This window comes from Phalacrocorax aristotelis, chromosome 2, assembly GCF_949628215.1.
Source record: "Phalacrocorax aristotelis chromosome 2, bGulAri2.1, whole genome shotgun sequence".
Classification (NCBI taxonomy): Eukaryota; Metazoa; Chordata; class Aves; order Suliformes; family Phalacrocoracidae; genus Phalacrocorax; species Phalacrocorax aristotelis.
In genome coordinates, this window is record NC_134277.1 from 147,613,493 (window position 1) to 147,628,217 (window position 14,725).

A 14,725-nucleotide genomic window follows, 5' to 3' on the forward strand; every position below is an offset into this window, starting at 1 on the left:
TTGACATCTACAGCCAGTTTCAATTCAAGCTGGGCTTTTGCTTTTCTAACTGCATCTCTGCATGTTCTGGCAATGCCGTTGTAGCTCTTGATGGATAATCCTCCACTTCTCCATCTCTGGTATGCTTCCCGTTTGGATTTGAGTAGACCCAGGAGGTCATGGTTGAGCCACGGGGGCCTCTTGCTCCACTTACTTGCCTTTCCTTTATAGGAGATAATGTCTGCCAATAATCTGTTGCTCTCAAATGCTTATGTGATGAAATTTCTATGAATCTCAGCATTAACTTAGGTGCAGATACCCCTAAATTTCAGGCATTAAGACAGTCAGGAGCAACTGTGGCCTCCAAAGTAAACACTTAAGTTGCCCTAATGAACCTGGAGGAAGATGGCTGCATTTGAAAATGCCAGTAGTTTATTCAGTCCAAGTTGGATGTCCGCCTCCCTGCATCGTTGGGGGTGAGAGCAGTAAAATGCCAGAGTTAAAACTGCTTGTGATCTGGTCAGCCCAACTTTGTTATCAGTAGGCATGCAACAGGGCAGAGATGACTCTCATGAACGAAAATTGTTGGCAACAATTGGTCCCTTCCTTTCATGTAATGATTTCTTCATTAGAAGCAGTGCTCAGCAAGTAGAATATAAAGTAGATGAGGCACTCGGGCTTCCGTGTTCCTATCAAACGGCAAGGAAGAAGTGGAAAATCTTCAATTTCTAGAAGTTAATTTATTGGCTCAAGACCTAAGCCAGGAATGTGGTGGTTTGGGTTTTTTTTGTTGGTTGGGTTTTTTTTTTGTTGTTGGTTTTGGTGGGTTCTTTTGTTTTTTGTTTTGTGTTGGGTTTTTTGATGTGGCGGGGGGGGGGGGGGGGGGGGAGTGTTTCTTTTTTTCATTCCTGCTTCAGCACCTTCCCTGAACGTGAAGTAGTAGATGGCATAGACTTCGTATCAGAACACAAGCTCTTAATACATGCTGTAAACCGGCATAATATTGAAATGCACCGCTTAGTGGTATACTATGGTTTGAGTGTTTCAGTACAAAAATATATCACTCCTACTGTCTTGGGTCAGTGAATGAAGTAGATGATTCTTTATATGATGGTGAGGTGGTCTTGGGGTTTAAGTCACTTGTGAACATAACACTGAAAAAATCATTTGTGGTGAACTGTATCTCGGCTGTGTTGTCCTGCAGTAGGATGAGTTCTTGTGAGCAGAAATATGTAATTCACTTAACACTTATGTGCCTTTAGTGTGTATTCTTTGTACAGGTATTTTGTAAAAGAACTGTTTCATTTCCATGCACTCTGCAATCTCGTTCCAGTTCTTTGGACAGAGAAACCTTCATAAGGAAATAATTTAACTGCCTATGAACAGGAGAATGTACTTATTCTGAAAAAACTTACTGATGTTTTCTTCACAGAATATTCACATTTATTTCTTCTCTAGTGTGTGGGACAAAAAACCCAAGAAACAATCAATTAAGGGTTTTATTTATAGTTTATGTATTCCTTTGACAACAAATTTCCTCAAGACAATTTAGACAGCTGTAAAGATCATCATATAAAGATGTAAAGAGTAAAGTAAGAACACGTAGGTTACACTTAGAGGCCAATTTTGTGGGTCAACTTGAGTAGTCTGAGAGATCTCAAGCAAATGTTGTTAAATAAGTTCCACTGAATCCATCTTGTAAATTTTTGTTTCTTCCTTAGATCAACAACATATAACTGTGCCTAAAATATTAATGATTTACATAGACTTATAACAGACATAGTAATCAGTTCTTGTATCACTAACTTATAAACTACTTTATTTATATGTTCATTGGAGCTTCAAACTGGAGTACCTGTACTCTCATAATAAGTTAGCAGTCACCGAGACGAGAGGTTCATATACCTTTTCTTCTGTAAGAAGATATTTGCTCTTTCAGTTTGAAAGAATCATATGGGGGAGAAAAAAAAATTATTTTTCATTATAGAAATTACTTGCCCAGGCATCTTGCTCTGAAACAAATGCTTTTCATGTGAAGCATGTTTTTACCAGGGTAGCCATTCTTACAGTAGTAGTTTAGAGAAACAGGGATCTATATAATCCCCAAAGTGTTGTAGACCTTATGGAAGTCTCAGATTTGTGCATAATGCAAACAATTTTAAGACCTAGAAGTATTAGTTCATTAGCATTTACTAGTGTTCAGCATCACCTGGACTGAAATATATTATTTCAGTGACATCAGAATGGTTCAAGCAGCAAATGCTGTATAATCAGGCCAATGTTTCTCTGCAGTGTGAAAAGCCATTTTCCTTAAAGTTAGTTGATGTTAGTTATGAACACTGTTTCTCACAGGAGTGCATTTCTGTGGAGGATGCTGATAGTAGTCACTTTTTTTTCTTTAGTATACACCACAGTAAAAGTACCTGACTTTTTTATGTTACATGTTATTTTCCCCTGTATTTATAAGAACTGTATATACATAGATAATTGGATGATACATTGCACAATGTTGCAGAGGAGCTATTTTCTATGTGGCTATCTGTTCAAAACTTTCTTGTTCATTGCATTCTATTGGGTGTTTTCTCTCCAACATCCAAAACTCTAAATATGAAACTCTCTAATAAATAAGTTATATAAATACCTTAAATATAAAACCTCATTTGTAAAAGAAGGATTTTTTCTTAGTTTGTGTGTGACTAAAGAAAGTTGTGTCAATAGTTGTCACAAGACAATGCTGCAGTAGTATTTGCATATCCTGTCTGTAAAGGAAACAAATGTGGCATCCTTGATTCTGTGTTCAAATAAATCTGTTTTTACCAGCATTTAAATTGATTAAATAGAAAATCCATGCACAGGTTCACTTTCACAGATCAAAAACTTGGTCTGAGTTTATGTTGTCAGTCAGCTTCTAATCTGGCATGTCTTTTATTCCTGATATCCCATTTTAAATAGTTGGGAAGATCTTGAATGTAAGAACAAGTAAAAATTAGGATTCATTTAAGCTATTTATATTGCTATGGGTTCGATATTCAGCTGCTTTATATTCAGTATAGATTTTTCTTATTATTTTTCACATAGTAATTAACTGAAGTGTCTTATAAGCCCTCCTGGTACAGAGAAAAGTCCACTTGGATGCTTGTGTTATCGTGCAGTAGTTACATGTATTCAGAAAAATGCTCAATGTCTTTTCTGTGTGGGTGCACAGGGGAAATCTTGTATTCAAAATGTGCAAACTCTAATAGCAAGGGAGAAGTAAAGAAAGGTTTTCCAAAACAAGGTGCTTTTCTTGTAGCATGCTTATTTTAGTAGAGTAATTATAACATTATCATCCCTTCCTTGCCATAACATTTCTCCCTCAAAGTCCACCAGCCCATGTTTTCTGGCTCTCATGAGAATCCCAACAACCTTATCCGAAATACGAACGTATCTCTCGAAGAGTTCCCCAAAAGTGACTTGGATTTTGCCGTCGGGCCGTGGCTTAGCCATTGATTCAATGATGAAGCACATGTCTCTAATCTCCCGGTGAATGTGGGCCTCGGCTCTCTTGGCCCTTTCAGCAGTTTTGGTTCCTTCCTTTGGACGGCCGTAGCCTTCATCTCCTTTGTGCAGACGCGTGGACATGGCCAGCTCGTGGTCAAACTCCTCGCTGAAGGGATTCAGCTTCTGTGTTATGATGTGCTGGTCAGCCCATTCTTGCCATCTGTCCTTCAGGCTGTTAACAGGGCTGTATTTCCTGTGCGCTTTGGTGCTTGCTTCTTCGCTAAACCTGCTAGCGCTGAAAGAAACAGGTCATTTGAGCTTTGCATTTCATAATCTAATTACACAGTTCTACCACTAATCTATTAGCTTGGTTCCCATGTTTTTCCAGATGAGATGCTAACCACCAGGTGGCATGAGTTCACTACTTCTAAATCAGCTCTCTGGGCCTTTTAGTCCATGTTCCAGTTTGCACTTAGAAGTGAATTTGCTGCTCACAGTTTGATCTCATCTACATTTAGTACCCTCCAGCCTAGAGTTGAGCCCATTTTGACAAAATGTTTTCCCAGAATGACTTAATGCTGTAGGGGGCAAAGCAGTATGTTACGGATTACCTGCACTTTGTATACCTTTGGTCAGTCACACACTTCCCCGTTTCTGCCTGCCTAGCAAACCCTGAAATCTGCCTGCCCTGATGTTATAGATGACAATAACTGTAAGTGTACAGACTGGCTCCTCAGCTATTCTTGGCTGAAAACCAGAAGGTAGTGTCTGTAAAAATCTATGCCCTGTAAGAGATGTCAATGTTTAAAACAATAAAAATCTAACAGAGTGCAGTAGCTCTGCCTACGCTTATGTATCTGAAGTATGGCTCTGAACAACTCTTAAAGTCCAAAATTCACATTCCCTGGCAGGGTACAAACCTGAAAGACATATAGAGATACTGAGATTTGTGTCAAGGAAGGTCAGAGGATGAGAAAAGACCTTCAGAAGTCTTATTGATTTGTCCAGGCGGACAAATTGTTGATACTCTTTCGTCTAGTGGCCAATCTCATACGTTGTGGGGAAGCTATAGATAGTCTGACCTAGCCTCTGTGCTGTCCACATCCTGTCATTGTGTCTGAACAGAGCTCAGCTAGGGACTAGCTTGTGCTGTGGCTGTGCCAAGTAATTTGTTTTCTCCCCAGAATGCTGCTCTGAAACCTCCCCAGTAATGTCAGCTGAATATTAACAGTAACACCAGAGAGCCAAAATACAGACAGTAAAACAGTACAGAGGACTGCAAACCTGCAGAAAAAAATTGTTTCCCTGCTGTTTGGGCATTCCTTTGTTTTCTACTAATCTTGTTGAAAGAGAGAACAGGAATGGTAGACATGTCCCCAGTTCAGGTCTGTGCACCAGAAGGATGCCAGCACTGGGCAGCACTACAGTGCTAGAGCAAGAAGTGCAGATACTTGGTGCCAGGGATAGAAGAAGGAACAGGAGAACAGGACCACTTTTTTATCTGTGGAGTTGCCATTAGCTTGGCTTAGCTATATTGAGAAACTGTATTTAAAAAGATCCAAAATACTCTTCCCCATCAACATGGTGAAAAGCATCAGAAGAATCACGCACAGAGTGCTGCCAAGTCAATGCACCTTTCTTCTGTGCTGTGACTGCAGCACATCCTGAGAGAAGGCAGTGTGCATGTACCTGTGGTTTTGTGCATGTAAATGATTAACAGATAGTTGTTGGCAGGAAAACATTAAAATATATCAGTGGGGTAAAGCTAGACAGTTTTGTTTTCCAACAACAAGCCAAATCCCCCTGTATATAAGCTGTTATCACACAGAGAAAGGGAAAACTGTGCTCCTTTGCCCCTTGCCCTGAACTGTGGCTTCATTGCCCAGAGGAGCTGTGGGCCCAGGGTTTGGTTACACAAAGCAATTTGTCTCCTGAAACTTACAGATCTCCCAAAAGCCATAGACACCCTGTGCCAGCACAGTCCTATCTCCAGCTGAAGCTCAGATTGGAGTTAGGGCTCAAGCTAACCCCAGCTTTTTCACATAGTAGTTACGAGCGAAGGGGGTGGGGAGGGGGAACCCTGAGTGAATCAAAATTGCGTAGAAGTGATACCAACAGTTTCAGTAGAGTGGATGAGCCGATCCCGTCACAGAGAGCTTATCCCTCAGCCACAGCCAGCTGGTCCCCCTTCTCTCCAAGGGCTATGACCCGAGAAAGTCCTGGAGCTTCAGTTCCCCAGGTTGAAGGGAAAGAAGCCAGTGAGTGAGATAGTGTAACTCTGTAAAGGCTTTGTTATGTCTTTTTATGTAACAGTCTAGTAAGTATTGTCTTTTCCTACTGAAACCTTTAATTCTCTTTTCTAGCCGAATGCTATTATCACCTTTCCTATTCTAATCATCTTCTTAGTGGTTGAGAAAAGTGCCATCTTATCTATCCCTTTGCTTTTTTCATGGCCCATGTGGGTTTGGAAAAACCTTACTATCTTTTTGTTTTTAATGCATCTTCTAGTTTAACTATTTCTGATGTCTGAAGTGTAATTTTCCCTATTGTTTAGCTTAATGACAAGTTAACACAGTAAACTATATACATATAGAAGCATTTTTTTCATGTTTCTACAGCACCTACACAATGGATAGTGGATCCAAAATGAAGGTTACGAGCATTGAGCCACTGTAAAAAGTGCTTTACCTGTACCTGTAGCAATCAAATAAATTAAGCTGGTAACCAGAATGATCACCCTAAATACATTCTGAACTTCTAGGAGAACAGTGTCTATGTTCTGTGTTCCCTAGGATCCTTTTTGTAGGGGAAAAGTATGGATCCCTTTTTCGTGTTTTGAGTTTCATATCATTGTTGCAGCCCTAAGCAGGAACAAAATAGCATTTCCTACACCTGTAGGCATTAATGTGCCTTCTGCTAAGGAGGCAGCCTTATGCCAGTAAATATTTCAGCTGGAAATTATGAAAGTGCTGATGTGAGGGGAAAAAAAAATACTGATACTGATGCTGTTTTCCTGGAATATAGAGAGGAAAATGGGAGAGTCGCTTTAACAGCCGTGCACTTATGGCCTTTTTGAAGAAGATTAAGCCATACTGACAGGTTCATAAAAGTAGCAAGCTGAAATAATGTATTCTAAGGCTATAAAATAATTTTAAAAAATAAGTAGTTAAAAAATCTATTTCTGGTATCAGCACTGTAAGTGCAGAAAATTGCTTTTGTGTCAGGTTTCAGTGGAAGAGATAGTTGTAAGTAACAAAGCAGGTGTTACTTCAATCATTTGCACCTCAGTAAATACAGCTAATCATTTTTTTTTCCTAAGTAGCAGCACTACAATTAGACTATGGCTAAAATATATGTAAAGTTTAACAGAAAGATAGCTATTTTGTTTCTATTGTAGCATTTTAAAAAGAGCAATTTGTTTTAATTGAGGTTATTTACAGATAATACCTGCTGCAAACGTATCCTCTTTCTCCACCATATTTGTGAAGACTTTGTTTTGAAGTCCTGACTTTTGTCAAAGGCAAGGGCACATGGTCTCTCCCAAAAGCAGTGGCCACAAACTTTCAAGTGGTAGGATCCTGGAGAGCTTTTTTCAGTTTGGCTATTAACCGTTTGCTCCTTGTGGTGGATGACTGGTCAGCTGTACAGCAAAGCATCATTCTAATCCCCAAGCTGAATAGTTAAAATAACTGTGTGTGGTGAGATAGATGTGCTAAAAAGTAATGTATGGTTGAAATCCATTACTATGTTAGTCATAGTCTAATATTGGTCATGGTAAATGCTCATTAGTACTGATGTATAAAACCTGCATACGTCAGTGGGAATGGTGCTGTCTGCCTGCAGAGGGTTCACAAAGTCTTTTGGCATTTTCATCACTGCTAGTCCCAGTTTTTCATTTCTGAAATGGCAGTTAGGGTATGGTATGAACATACCGGCCCTGATCCTCTGATTCCTGCTGCCTTGCTAGTCATTTACACAGGCTGATTGGCTGGGTGAAAACCCTGCCTTCTCATCTCAAATTGCCTCATGCTCAGCTTGCGCTCACAGTGCGTGCACGTGGGTGATGGACACAGAGTAGAAGCAGTGGAGACTCGGGCCCCACCAAGGGATGGCTCCCGGTAGGAGCCCATGTCCTGGTGCCAGCCTGTTCCCTCCCTGCAGGCTTGGGCAGACGAGCTCTGCCAAACCCTGCTTTGGTTCAAGTTACGCCTCCAGCTGTCCTCCCAGCCCAGCGAAGCCAGCGGGCAGCGCGTGGGCTGCGCCTTGGCCACGGCTCGGTGCACCCTGGCCTCAGAGGCTGCGCTCTCCTTCATAGCAATTTTACAGCTAGATGTGAGGTTTTGCACCAAAACAGTTCAGGCTCAACTACGCCCTCCTTTCTGCTGTCTTTGTTCTGGGGAATTATTAAGTTTGTAAAACAGACGACTGGAGCAGACAGTGTGTTTTGTCTATAACAGCTGCCTACAGTTTCTCATCTTGAAGCATGGGACACATGGGTCTTCTAATCTTTTACCAACAAAAGAGTCATGAATTAGTTTGGCGTTTGCCCATTAGCAAGTCTGGCGCAGCACAACTGTTTGTAGCTGTCTTCTGGAAAGGTGGTTCTGCTGGACATCTCTGGGAAAGGAAACTGGAGAATTTCTACTAGCCTCTGCTGTTCCTCTGCTCCTCTGGGAGACTTCCCGAGCACTGCGTGGCTATGGCTGAACTCTACTTGTTTACTACTTGGGCTCCAAATTTAATAGGCACCTGCTGTTGCATGGCAATCTTCAAGCATGAGCCTCTTACTGAAAGAAGTACTACTCAGAACTGTCTGATACTGTGAATTTGCTAATTAATTCAAAATTTTAAGTAGAACCTGTAATAACTTGATAGGTAAGTAACAGATTCTGCTTCCTTTTTCTTCACTTCCCCCTCCTCACCCCTTATGAGAGCGTACCCAAAAAGAGACGTTGAATTTGAAAAATCTACTGGTGATTCAAATGCTCTTTTTTGTCAAATGATTGATGATATATAGCATGATTCAAATCACTCCTGCAGATGTCGAGGCAGGCTGGATGCTTTCTAATGTATGTTTGGGGTCCCAGCTCCTGTGAAAGCTTCCGTTCTTTGACTTGCTGAATTCCAAAGCCATGGAAAACTTCCAAAGAGAATCAATGAACCCAGCTTTTGTTAAGATGTACTTGTAAGCAATTCCTGCAACGTCTGTTTTGGACATTCTCTGCAAATTATTCCTGAGAATATTTACAATTTATGCTAAGCAAAATACTGAATAAGTATTTGGAAATATTACTTGTCAGGTATATTTCTTTAGACTTAACATTTGTTGAAATAAATGAATAGCTGTGAACTTTTGATGAGGTAAAAATTGTTATTCTGAAATATGGACTGAAGTATTAAGAAGTAAGTAGCAATTTTGATGAACCAGCAAATCCAGTGTGAAAATTAAATATAATTAATTTTTCCCAAATATAACTTCCTGTGTCTATTATGTATATAGCACATAAAACCCAAGGCTATAGTCAGATGTTGCTGACTAGCTACTTAAGCACAGAGAGATATGTGAAAGCTTTCCTGGATTTTTTTTCGTCTTCGACCATTTCCTACCTTTTCCTCCCCCATCTACCGCATGGAAGCCTGTACCTCTCTCAGGGTCTGCTGACCATTTGTGATAATACAATAAAGATGTTTTACTTACAAAGAAGGTACAGGTCGTTTAATCCTCACAGCTGTCACCTCTCGGTCACTGTCGTCTTGCTCGAGTTTGTCCTCTGCTTCCCCATAGCCACTGTCTTCTGCATCCAGGCTGTCACCATGACGCTTAAGCAGCAGTTCTTCCTTAGGCCCCTCTTTGTCCTCTTGTTCCATCTGTTTCCAGCCCTTGGTCAGCTCTGATACCATGTTTGAACACTTCCTTCTTATGGTTGGAGATAATTTGCCACTAAGAATTTTGTCAAAAGCACTTGATTCTTCTTTGAGCTTGGTCATCTCTGAGCTATTGTTATTCTCATATCTTTCACTGAGGAGGCTAACATCACCTCCTCGTTCATAGGCTTTGCTTACAACTGTTCTGGTCACTTCTCTGCTTTTAATGCTGAACTTTTTGAGGGCTTCGTCTGATTCCCTTGAATTTTTTTCAGCATCTCTAATTGTCACTGATTCTTTTGCTGAGGATTTTTCATCAGCTTTTCCTTGATCCCTCTTGACAGATGGAATTGGCCATTTTTTGAAGGGTCTTTCTTGTACAGGCTGAGCTGATGAGTCTTCTGCAGGGGGGACCCATCCAGGGGGCTCTTGGGCTTGCTTTACATGGTGGTCAGATACCCACTGCTGCCAACCTCGTGCCAAGCTGAAGACTATGCTGGCCATTCGGATCTTGTGGACAGCCCTTTTCGCAGGAGTAGTGCTTGGCTTTTCTTCAGGAGCCATGTTGCTGTCTGCTGCCATGCTGGCTTTTCTTCTTCTTGTGCTAAGCACCTTCTGAATGAACTTCCTGAAGTGAATAATGTCCCCCCAAGACAGCTACAGAGATTTAAATAGAAGCAGGAGTGGTTTGTGCCCATGGAAAATATGTGAAACACTTCTCATGAAGATATAGTATCCTCACTGTTACGGAGGTCTTTTTTTAAAACACAGGGTTGCATTTCATCACAGCAGATGAATGATGCATGATGTAAACAGGGTGACACGGACCTGCACTGGAAATAGTTGGAAATTATAGCTCCTTTAGTCCCCCTTCCCTGGGACTGCTTAGTTCTCAATTTGTTGGCAAGGGCCTTGTTCTTCTGGAAGTGCAGAACTTGGGTTAAAGATACTGAACAGAGTGTCTGAAAATGCTAAATGTGAAGTGTTGTCAGTTGCTGACAACTTTGGCCAGAGTAGAGACCCCTCGTCATCACAAGTAAATAGTGGCCCTCGTCATGAAGCGTAAAGCCAGAAGCAGACTATGAATGAGAAATGCTTAGATTAATTTTCTAAAAAGATGCTAGGTGATTTCTTCTTATTGCTCATATGTCCAAGGAAATCCAGGTTTGTTAATTTTTTATAAGGTATTTATGTGCTCTGTTCCCAGTCATTATCTATTAATGTCTATCTATTTAGAACATACCTTCAGGGAGGTCTGGGAACACTATCATGTTTGGTGTCAGTGTTAAGGATAAGGGAGTCACTATCTCTATTCTGGGGATTAATATAGTAAGTCTGACTTGATCTGATGGATGAATGATCTCCTAGTTTTAGGATTTTGGAAAAAATAAAGTATAGCCAATTTGATTCCTGACTGCTTTTCAAGGAAGTTGTATGCAAAACTTAGTGTTTACTTGTGTATTATTTACAGCATAATTATATTTAGCACGTACAGTATAGAAAACAATCAAATTTCCTAGGAAAGTTTGTGATTTCTTTATTCCAGATGACTTTCTGGAGCACGCTCATATTTGAATTTGTAAAATTGTTTAGTGAATTGATACATCAATTATACATAATGATACACAGATATTCTCTGAGATACAGTTCTGTGGTATCGTATTTCTTAGTATAATGTTTCCTAAATAGGAACGGAAAATGGTGTTCCTTTTTCTATCCATCATACCTTGCAGGTTACAGGATGACCTCTGACACTTGCCATGTGGCACACTGAACTTCAAGGAATTCTGTTGATCTCGTTGGTGTTACACCAGAGATAAATATGGACTCTTGGTACTCTGCCTTTTTCTCTTCTCTCTATTAAAGGTTGGGTTGTTTGAAGTATGTTGGAACATATCTAGCTCTTGTTTAATAATACAAGACTATATCATACCTTTGACTTCTAGGCAGAATTCCTCACTAATCTGTGGAGTCATTTCCTCTTCAGAACTGATGACATAATGTAAGTTAGTGTTGCTGTTTGATATTTACTCATACTTCTATTTTAGAAAAAAATGTGTCACCTCTGTATACTGTACAACCTCAGCTATTACCAACTGCATCATAACTCTGAAATGGCATTGTGAGGTATATGTACTGATGCAACTTGATTAAAAAGCATGTGTTACTAAACATTTATTCGGGTGGCTTTTTAAGGCTAATCAGGAGTGGGAGCTTCTTGTGTTTAAAAAGTACACATGCACATGCATGCGTGCACACACGGTGGTGCATGGTCCCAATATACAAGGAAGATGCAAGTGAAGGAAAAGAATAATGCACACGAAGAGTAGGAGTATGACACCAGCTCGTTTCATCATTCCCTATGATTTCTTGAGTGTAACGGTGGCCAAAGCTTCAGGAATCAGCTGAAAGCTAATTACGGAGGTAAGGGGTGAGGCCAGGGAAGAAGTGCAGTGAAACTTAAGTGAAAAGGCTGTGGAAGGACGATCATGGACTGTAAGACCAAGAAGGACCCCTGTCCTAAGGTAGGATCAGCTCTACCTGCATCTGTTCAGGTTCCTGTTTTACCTGTTCTTAAAGACTACCAGAAGTTGACACTCCCCACTCTACCTAGGCAATCTGTTCCAGGGGTTAACAGGCTAAAATGAAACTTTTTCTGAGGTCTAACCTCCACCTCTGTCGCAGCACTGTAAGCCTCTATCAGTGCTGAGAACAGACAAATCCCACCCTTTCTAAGGCAGCCTTTCTTTGTAAAGATTGCTGTATTCCTCCTAAATCTGCTAAATTACCTCACTTCTTCCCAACATCTTGCGTGTTTTTGTCATCCCTGATCACACTTTTGCTGGCTTCTGGATTCCCTACACTAGGTCCACATCTTTCTTCAAGTGCGATGCCCAAAATGGTGATGGCATTTTGGTTTAAGCTTGCCCATACTGATTAAAAGGAACAGATGTCTTGTACATTGTGTCCCTGGTTCATATTCTATCTTTAATCCCCAAAGTTTCCAAAGACTTTCCTGCTAAATGGCTATCTGTATTCACAGAGCTGACAATTCCTTCATATGTGATCACCTTTGTTGTTATTAGATTGTGTTCTGATTTGTTCAGGTAGCTTTTTCAATTCGTTGTGATTAATTTGATTTTTGAATCCCTGTTCCAATGTTCTTGCAACTTGATTCATGTTTCATAAATGTACTATTTATTCCACTTTTAGAATCACAAGCAAAGATAGCAGGTAAGTATAAAGTAGACCCAGTTAACAAGCACATTCAGCTTGATGGAGAGCTATTGCTATTTATTTTCGTGTGGTTTCCCAGTTAATTTTATACTATTGCAAAGAATTTTTCATATGAGATAAAAATCAAAAACTGACCAACATCAAGATACGTAGCATCTGCTGTTCTTGCCCATCTTTGCAGGTTGGACCAGATGACCTCTGGAGGTCCCTTCCAACCTTAACCGTTCTGTGATTTTGTGATCTTCGAAAGTCTGCTAGTTTGCTGTAAACAGAATTAAGATTTGTTTAATGTAATTTGTCAAATCAAAATTGCTTGTAATCATCCTTGTTACAAAGCCCTCGGCTAGGTTTATTACTGTAGTTACTGTTTTGGTTCTTGGGCACATTTACTCTCATACCATACTTGCAAGTAGTTTTACTGAAATTCATGGTACTAAACAAGAATTACATTCCTGAGGAATGGTTGGAAATTGCAGCACACTTCAAAGACCTTCTTAATAAAGAGACTCCTTTTTTCCAATGGACTTGACCTCAGTGTACTGGTCATGTTACCATCAACACCACAGACTTAATGCTTACTTAGTTTAGATAAATGACAACGGAAAGTTACGGACTAATGAAAAACACCAAGATTACAATTCTAAACTACTATTAAATCCGTGTTGCATGGCAATATGTTAAACAATTGTTTAGTTTAAATTGGTCACTATTTTAATCTGAAGTTATAACATCACAGACTTCTCCAAAGTGCCAGTGAATCTTTAATGTAATTATTCTGAGGATAACTAGATTTATGATGCTTAATTTTAGGATGTACAATGTTGCCTTGAAAGCATTGAATGGTGTTTTATTTTATAGGGTGATGTTGCCAGCAAGAAGGTGATAATAAGCAAAGTATAAATAATGTCTGAGTCATGAAGTCAGATTCATACTCTGACTCTGACTCTGATTCATACTCTGTAAAGTTGCTTACTTTACATATGTTTAACTACAGTAAGAGTAGAATTTATTACTTTTTAATTATTATTTTATTTTATTCTTAGTGGAATAACAGGCCAAGGCTCCACCTAAATTTCTGTGCCTAATTTCCCTACTGGCAGTTCCAATGCCAGCCCTTACGGCATGGGTATATTTTAGGCTGGCTGAGCCTGGGACACATTTTCTGTGTGTCTTTCACACCTCACAAGGTATATTCCAGTGCACAGCAAGGCTTGGTCAGGGTGGCTGTCACAGACTTTCAGAAGTTCAAAACCTGTGCTTGAAGTCAGAGCTGAGGGACGATTTATTGCAGAAGGTATATAGGGGGAATAACAATTGGAGAAAGTAGATAGATGAGCGGGCTTGAAACTTATGTTGAAAGTTGTAAACTCCCTTTTCCTTGCCCCTGGCTGCATACGGTTCTGGGATTTAATCTCTTTGACATCTTGAGACAAGTCTGCTTTTGTTCCTAGGACCTCCATGCTGCTTTTGGATTGCTGCATTTCACTTAACACCTCTGATTGCCTGAATCCAAAGTTATGAAGGAACAGCTGAGAGGTTGCCAATGTCAGTGTTAGAAATTGGGATTTTCTTTGGTTGTGTGTTTTTTTTTGTTGTTGTGTCCCATCCCGCCCCCCCGTCCCACCCCCATATGGGTTGTCCTCTGTATAGTTATATACTATTTTAAAATCTTTTTATTTTCTCTCTCATGCTGTATAATATTAACAGTCTCTGAGAGACCAGTTTGTCATTAATTTATTATTTTTACATTTTTTTAGGATGCTTAATTTTAAAAGTAGGACTGTGTCCTTCACCCATTGCTTTACCTTGTCAGACGTTGATATAAGTTATTCAATGTTTTTGATGCCTTAAAACAAGGAATTCAATCTTCAACCAATTGTAAGTGTATGAAAGATGCTGTCTTCCTCCTCAGAGTTAGTGGAGAATAACAAAAACAAGCTGTGTTCCATGGGAAAGTATAACCAGCTGCCATTGTCAACAGGAACCTCAAGACTGAATTTTCTTTTCATCAAGACACTGTGTCAGAACATCATACATTGCCAGTGATTACAGAGAACTTGGGCAAAGGGTTAGAGTTCTGGATTTCCTTAGTTTTAGAGTCCACGTCAAACATATAACTTCTAACAGTAGTAATGAGCAACTGTGTCTCACTGAGTGCACTTTC

The 14,725-nt window shown here is 40.0% G+C and overlaps 1 protein-coding gene across 1 annotated transcript; it reads right to left on the reverse strand.

The window, feature by feature from the left end:
* Positions 1-1,464: 1,464 nt before the first annotated feature.
* ABRA (actin binding Rho activating protein) lies at positions 1,465-9,970 on the reverse strand. Its single transcript, XM_075085596.1, has 2 exons — positions 9,158-9,970; positions 1,465-3,754 (listed from the first exon to the last, which is right to left on the reverse strand). Exons 1-2 carry the CDS (start codon positions 9,904-9,906, stop codon positions 3,277-3,279), a joined length of 1,227 nt encoding a protein of 408 aa, XP_074941697.1. The 5' UTR covers positions 9,907-9,970; the 3' UTR covers positions 1,465-3,276.
* Between the last annotated feature and the right edge of the window lie 4,755 nt (positions 9,971-14,725).

Bases quoted from the DNA above. Each gene is read 5' to 3' on its own strand.
- ABRA (XM_075085596.1), bottom strand. From the start codon at position 9,906: ATGGCAGCAGACAGCAACATGGCTCCTGAAGAAAAGCCAAGCACTACT. The intron at 3,755-9,157 runs GTAAGTAAAACA...TGTTTCTTTCAG, and splicing joins AAACGACCTGTACCTTCTTT to CGCTAGCAGGTTTAGCGAAG.